At 47.0% G+C, this 7795-nt stretch overlaps 1 protein-coding gene across 1 annotated transcript in view; it reads left to right on the top strand.

Annotated features, from left to right (window-relative positions):
* adam22 (ADAM metallopeptidase domain 22) overlaps positions 1 to 7795 on the top strand; it is a gene marked incomplete at its 5' end in the record, with an annotated part of 200552 nt that overhangs the window by 71298 nt on the left and 121459 nt on the right. The window contains one exon of the mRNA XM_084336828.1: positions 6045 to 6127. Within this exon, the coding sequence (XP_084192954.1) occupies positions 6045 to 6127 (83 nt within the window). The remainder of the gene's footprint in view (positions 1 to 6044; positions 6128 to 7795) is intronic.

The raw sequence follows: 7795 nt of genomic DNA on the forward strand, positions 1-7795 counted from the left end.
CCTTTACTATCACACTACAGACGGTCAAGAGAAAATAGTCACTTTATTGTCCCATCAGCTGGAAATTTGTCTTGGGCACCCACACTACAGCCACAGACACATACATACAGACATGACACAACACAACTGACTCCTGCACAGAGGAGATAAACAATATAAAAGATACAGTAAAGTACCTGCACAGCAGGATGTCTGGCAACACCACATTAGAATAGTATACCTATCGGTTATCGAATATCGATAATATAACAACCAAATATCAGTTATTCGATAATTGCCATTTTTCTGGCACTATTTAAAAGTTTAATTGAGATGAATCAAGAATCAAGAATCAAGAGGTTTATTTGTCACATACTGTACATACCAGGGCATACAGTGAAATGCGGGTGGTCATGCCCGCATAGATTGTGCAAAATACAATAATAAAATAGAATAAAATAGGCACAGAAAAATAAAATAGAAAAAATAAAATAGATAAGACACAAGATATGCATGGTAAAGAAAAGACATGCTAGGTTCCTGAGAACTGGTTCTTATATACACTACTATGCAATATACAATTTACAATGTTACTCTTAAGTATCTAAACTATACAGTACCTCCTTCTTTTAAAGTGTTCTAAAGATTCTGTTTTTTTTAAAGTGACATTTTGTTTAAAGTGCTTGTTTTAGCGGTTGCCGCATGAGTGGTGTGTGTGTGTGTCTGTGTGTGCTCATGTGTATTTGTGAGTGGAGAGTTCAGTGTTCAGTGTTCTGATGGCCTGGGGGAAGAAGCTGAGCCGGAGTCTCTCTGTTCTTGCAGCGTGTGACCGTAGGCGCTTGCCTGACCACAGCAGCTTGAACAGGCTGTTGTTGCGGTGGTGAGGGTCTTTCATAATTCTGTAGGCTCTGGATTTGCACCTCCTGTTATTAGTGATGCACCGATGTGAAAATTGTGGCCGATACCGATAACCGATATTAATATTGCTGTTCTGGCCGATACCGATATTTACAGATGTCAATATCTCTGTATAGAAAACACTTTTTTATGATAATCAAATAAAGAGCTATTTTCCAAAACGCATTTTTTTTTTTTTTACTTTTGTAACTTATTTTCAGAAATGACAGATATTTGTAAACTATTTAAGGCCAAAACATGTAAAAAGAAAAAAATTATTATATATATATTTTTTATCGGCCCATATCGGCCCTATCGTGATATCGGACCGATACCGATGTGTAAAAAAACTGCCATATCGGCCGATATATCGTGCATCACTACCTGTTATATAAGTCCTGCAGGGGTGGTAGTGCAATACCTGTAGTACACTCAGCTGAGCGCACCACTCTCTGGAGTGCCTTCCTGTCCTGTGCCGTGCTGTTTCCAAACCAGGCAGCGATGTTTCCAGTCAGAATGCTCTCTACAGTCCCGGAGTAGAAGGAGTGGAGTATCTTCCCCGATACTCTGAACTTCCTTAGCTGTCTCAGGTGATATAGGCGCTGGTTCGCCTTTTTCACCACAATTCTATGTGTGTAGACCATGTCAGGTCCTCTGTGATGTGGACTCCCAGGTACTTAAAACTGCTCACCCTGTCCACGATAGCCCCGTTTATCCACAGTGGCGTGTGTGTCCCCTGCTGTATTCTCCTAAAATCCACAATCAGCTCTTTGGTTTTACCAATGTTCAGGAGTAGGCTGTTATCCCGGCACCAGCGTGCCAGTTCATCAACCTCCTCCCGATAGGCCTTCTTGTCATTGTTAGAGATCAGCCCCACCACCACGTGTCGTCCGCAAACTTCACTATGGAGTTGGAGCTGAACCTGGCCACACAGAGATCGGAATAAAGGAGTTTTTAAACCTATTTAGTCTAGAGCGTGGAACTCTAAACCTCCAGTAGGGCAGTAGCTCATGTTGTAAAACATGGGAGGGGTCCGATACAATTCTATTGGCTTGCCTTAGAAAGGGTTAACCTTCTGTAGTGTGGTAGTGAAAGGGTTAAGAAAGGCTGTCAAATAATCAGAAATATTATAAATGCTAATATCATATCATATCAAATCATGGAAGAGGAGAACATTCTCTGTATGATTTCACGCCGAATGTCTTCCGGAAATGATTTGTCTAAATCTAAATCTGATTTGTCTAAATCTGTCTAGATGTTTATGATGTATATTCTATTTATATATTTCCCTTGTCCTTATACCACCCATGTCATTTAGGCTCCAGACACATTATTACATACTGTACACAAATTCATCATTAAAACCCAAGCTTATGAATAATTATAATTACTATTGAATACATACAGGAAACCTAATGGCTTTCTTGGAAACCACACACACACACACACACACACACACACACACACACACACACACACACACACACACACACACACACACACACACTCAAGACTGTAGCATGGCTTTCTTGGAAACGCTTTCTATGGTACATAGGCGCATAAACAGACACACACATGCACAGACACAGACTGAAGACTAGCATGGCTTTCTTGGAAACGCACACACACACATACACAAACACACATGCACGCGTGTGCACACACACACACACACGCATGCACACACACACACACACACACACACACACACACAGATGCATGCACACACACACATGCACGCACGCACACACACACTAAAGACTGCAGCATGGCTTTCTTGGAAACGCTTTCTATGGTACATAGGCGCATAAACACACACACACAAACGCACACACACGATGAGAAGTTATTGCTGTGTCTTTTTATTATTGTGTCTGCATTATTATTCACATATGCATAGGCCTGTTGAGCAAATACTCTGTGATATTGGGATCCGATCCCCCCTCCCCCCTTCCCACTCACGACAACAAAGACCCCCCCCCCATACACACACACAGAGGAACAGATCACAAATGAACAATACTTCGAACCGGACAACATCAATGAAATAACCAACTCTAATGGACTGAACATTTTCCACCTCAACATAAACAGCCTAAAAAACTAATTGGATGAAATCAAACAATTATTCATTAATGGTAAGGCAAACATATTGTGCTTCTCAGAAACTAAGCTTGACGATTCTGTAAAAGATCCAGAGATAGAGTTTGAGAACTACTCAATAATCAGGAATTATAGGAACAAACATGGAGGTGGTGTCTGTATGTACATACATAAAGATACCAAATTCATTAACAGAACTGACCTGAATCATGAATCAATTGAAACTGTATGGGTTGAAATCCTGTTCGAAAGGGCGAAATCCCTACTAGTTGGCTCAATCTACAGACCACCAGATCATAGTGGCTTTTATGATACACTTGACGGGTGTTTAGCTGGAGTTGAGGATGTAGACAAAATTCGTATTGGAGACTGGAACACGGATATGCAGAGAAAAGATGCACCCATCTTCAAGTCATTCAGTAGGTTTTGTGATCTGCACGGCCTCAGCCAGCTAATCACCCAACCCACACGTGTATGTGAATCAACTCAGACTACCATTGACCTCATTCTGACCTCTGACAAGTCCAAGATCTCCAATAAAGGGGTTATAGCATGCGGGTTAAGCGATCATTATATGATATTCAGTACCCGCAAAAAGCTAAAACAAAAGGCCGGCTGTCACAAAACAGTCACATCTAGAGACCTCAAAACCTACTCTAGCGAGGCCTTTAACCTAGAACTGGAGAGCCTGGACTGGTCAGAAGAGCTCAGTGGTACGAGGCCTTTAACCTAGAACTGGAGAGCCTGGACTGGTCAGAAGAGCTCAGTGGTACACTAGTTGAAGAAACATGGCTTGGTTTAAAAACCAAATTCTCAACAATACTAAACGACATGGCTAAGAACCACCAGACAAAAAAATCACGCTGAGCCGTGGATACACTCCGAAATATTGACCACTATGAAAACCAGAGACAAGAAATGCTCTGAGTTTCGTAAAAGTCAGTCAAAGCTTACCAAAAGCTCGAGCAGTGAAGGGAACAAAATAAGTACCCGCCAACCGCCAATGGCGGGCAGATTTAAGGTTTGGCAAGTAACAATGAGAGGTCTCATTTCCGCCCCAAGCACAGCTCCAGTCATAATAACTATGGCTCCGGCAGCTAGCAACGTTCGGTTCATAGCGATACTCTTATTTTGAAAATCCCCCACGGGCCGTGGCAACTCGACTAGTCATATCCGTCCAGTCCGTGCTGTCTGCATTAAGCAGAGCAGGGCTACACAGCAGTGCTTATTTTGTGACCCGAAATAAGTCTGTGGTGTTTTTTTTTCTCACAACGGGTCAAATGCATCTAAGGCGGGTCGCCGCCATTGAGGTAAATCCCCAAAGCCCGGACCGGACATGACAGGTGAAGGCCCGCCTCCAACTCACTAGCGTGAGGAGGCGGATGAAACGCCTGAACCATAATATCCCTGGAGCGGAAAGAACTCCGCATATTTTTTGGCACGAAGGCAGGATTAGGCCGCAGAGTGGCACCGCTATAGGAACGAAAAGACAGGCACTCTGGCCGTACCGAGAGAGCACAAAGCTCACCCATGCGTTTAGCGGAGGTGACGGCCAGCAAGAACGCGGTCTTGAACGACAGCTGTTCCAACGGCGCTTGCTCAAGAGGCTCAAACGGGGCCAAGGACAACCGACGAGGACCAATTGAAGATCCCAGCTCGGAGCCAAAAAGCGTTTTACTGGCTTAATGCGTCGAGCGCCAAGCAGGAAACGCCTCACAAGAGGGTGGCTGAACAAAACAACACCCTCAAATCCCACATGATAAGAGGATATAGCTGCTGCATATACCCTCACCGTCGAGGCCGACAGTCTATCAAGGAGAGACTGAAGGTAAATAAGGACAGCATCCAGGGGGCAGGACACCGGGTCCCTGCCCCCCGCCTTACACCACTCTTGGAACATACGCCACCTACCTGCGTAAAGCGGGACAGTGGAGGGAGCATGCGCATTCCGGATGGTGTCAACCACAGAAGGGTCCATCCTCTCCAGACTTACCCTCTCACCAGCCAAACCATCAGAGGTTGGCGTATCACCGGGGGCTGAAACAGCGACCCGTGTGCTTGAGAGAGGGCCCTCGCCGACCAAGGAACAGGCCACGGCGGGGCTACCAGTAGCTGGATCAGGACCAGGAACCACACCGCTGTGCCCCGGTCCGGCGCACCCAGGATCACGGTCCTGCGCTCCCTCCGTATCCGCTCCAACAACTGACTCAACAGATGTATAGGGGGAAAGGCGTACAGAAGGCCGGGCGGCCATGGAAACATTGAGAAGGCATCCACCCCCAAGGGGGGATGGTCTTCCCGACTGACCGAGAACCACAAGGGGCACTTGTGAGATTGTCTGCTCGCAAACAGATCCACTGAAGCTTCCCCGAAGCGATCCCAGATCTGCCTGACTACGTCATGGCGCAGTTCCCACTCGCCGGGACGAGGACCACCCCGAGACTGAGAACCAGGAGGACCGCCCTCAATTCCAACACATTGATGTGCAGGGTAGACCGGGCAGCATGGATCGTCCAGCTGCTCCCCACTGCGTTGGTCTGACACGTCCCTCCTCAACCCGTGAGGGAAGCGTCGGTGAAGACCGTGACGTGTGAACGCCTGCTGCCCATGGGGACCCCATTGGTGAGGATACCAGGCCTCCTCCAATGGGCGAGATCCCCCCATATTGACAAAGGAACCATCAACCGTTTCCATTTGTCCCTCACCGAGTCTATTCTCATACTGGAGAACCACCTCTGTATCCTCCTCATGAAGAGGAGGCCAAGAGGGACCACCGCGTGAGCAGATGCCATCATACCGAGCAGGCGCATCACTTGCAGTGCCGTGACCGTCTTTCCAGGACGGAAACCCCCGAGCGCGTGGAGGATAGACACCCTCCGTTGCTCCGAGAGGGTTACAATCATGCTGTGTTGCTGTGTTAACTGTGTTGCTGTGTTAACTGTGTGTTGCTGTGTTAACTGTGTGTGTTGCTGTGTTAACTGTGTGTTGCTGTGTTAACTGTGTGTGTTGCTGTGTTAACTGTGTGTGTTGCTGTGTTAACTGTGTGCCTGGTCTTTTGCTTCCAGGGAGGGGAGCATTGTTACTACCAGGGGAAGATCCGGGACGTCCCCCAATCTTTTGTGGCCCTTTCTAGCTGCCACGGCCTGCAGTGAGTATTACCTGTGTGCGTGTGTGTGCGTGTGTGTGTGTGTGTGTGTGTGTGTGTGTGTAGGTGTGTGTGTGTAGGTGTGTGTATGTGTGTGTGTGTGTGTGTGTGCGCGCATGTGTGTGTGTGTGTGCGTGGCGTGCGTGCGTGCGTGCGTGTGCGTGTGCGTGTGCGTGTGCGTGTGCGTGTGTGTGTGTGTGTGTGTGTGTGTGTGTGTGTGTGTGTGTGTTTCTCTCTACCAGGTCACCGTGTCCCAGTTTTGGGCAGTTTTAGTTGCAATTATCCCCATTAAGGCATAAGGCAGTGTTTGCTTTGCTACAGGTTGCCAGATTACTGGCGGTGGTCTCCAGCTGGTGGGGGCTGAGGGATGGGAGGTTGGGGGATGGGACTGTCACCGCGGTTGTGAGTCCATGACGCGTCAAAGGGAGCGAGGAGCTTGGATTGAGTTGAGGGGACTGCAGTTGTCTGTATCTGTGAATGATGTAAGATGGCAGTCAGGCAAGTGAGGCCACTGAATTCAGAGTCAAACTGAATTCAAACTCATTCTCACCCTTAACGTGAGAATGTGTCTTAAGCGTCTTAAGCGTCTTTGAGCATTTGGAAAAGTGCTATATAAATCCAATGTATTATTATTATTATTATTATTAACAAGGACATCTTCTCGTATAGATTGAACTGGTTTTAGACCAGGTGTCATGCCTGTGAGTGAGTGAGTGAGTGAGTGAGTGAGTGAGTGAGTGAGTGAGTGAGTGAGTGAGTGAGTGAGTGAGTGAGTGAGTGAGTGAGTGAGTGAGTGAGTGAGTGAGTGAGTGTGCGTATGTGAGTGAGTGAGGCCCCGTTTAGACGGAAACGCTAGCAGGTGAATCCGCAAAAATATTTTTTCGGATGTGCCTTTCGTTTATACGGAAACAGCGTTTTTACGGGTGAAACCGCAAAAAAGTGAGACTACCTTCCAGGGTGGAATTCCTAGAAACGCAAAAGCTTTGCGCTCTCGTCTAAACTGTTAAAACGTATAAATCTGATAAAACGATGACGAAAGGGTTGTCACGGCTCTGGTCGCGCGTACTGCTTACGTCACAGGTAGCAGGTATGCGCCAGTAGCCGAGACGTAAACAAAGCAAGTATGTCTGACTTATATCAACGGAGATCACCTGAAGGCTACATTGGCAGTACTTTTAACCCTTTCACTGCCACATGACAGAAGGTTAACCCTTTACTATCACACAACCGGCTGTCGTGTGGCAGTGAAAGGGTTAAATACACACGAATCTGTCCCGCGGCGTGAGTGGACCCACTGTCTGTGAGTGACTCTGCTTTGGTGCAATCACATTCCCCATCCACAGTCTGCGAATCAGAGGCAGAGTAGGGCGGGTCTTCACAGCACGTCATGTGACATATGCGCCAATCGTGTGACAGTGGGGCTCCGTCGTCTCGAGTCGTTACAGCGTCGTCTGCACGCAGAATTCCATCCCAAAACGCTCGTCTAAACGTAAAATTAAAAGTGAAACCGCAAGATGACTTTTGCGGTTTCTGTTCACAAAACGCTCGTCTAAACGGGGCCTGAGTGAGTGAGTGAGTGAGTGAGTGAGTGAGTGAGTGAGTGAGTGAGTGAGTGAGTGAGTGAGTGAGTGAGTGAGTGAGTGAATGAATGAATCAGTGAATGAACGAGTG

The sequence above is a fragment of the Notolepis coatsorum genome (assembly GCF_963971535.1).
Source record: "Notolepis coatsorum genome assembly, chromosome: 19".
Classification (NCBI taxonomy): Eukaryota; Metazoa; Chordata; class Actinopteri; order Aulopiformes; family Paralepididae; genus Notolepis; species Notolepis coatsorum.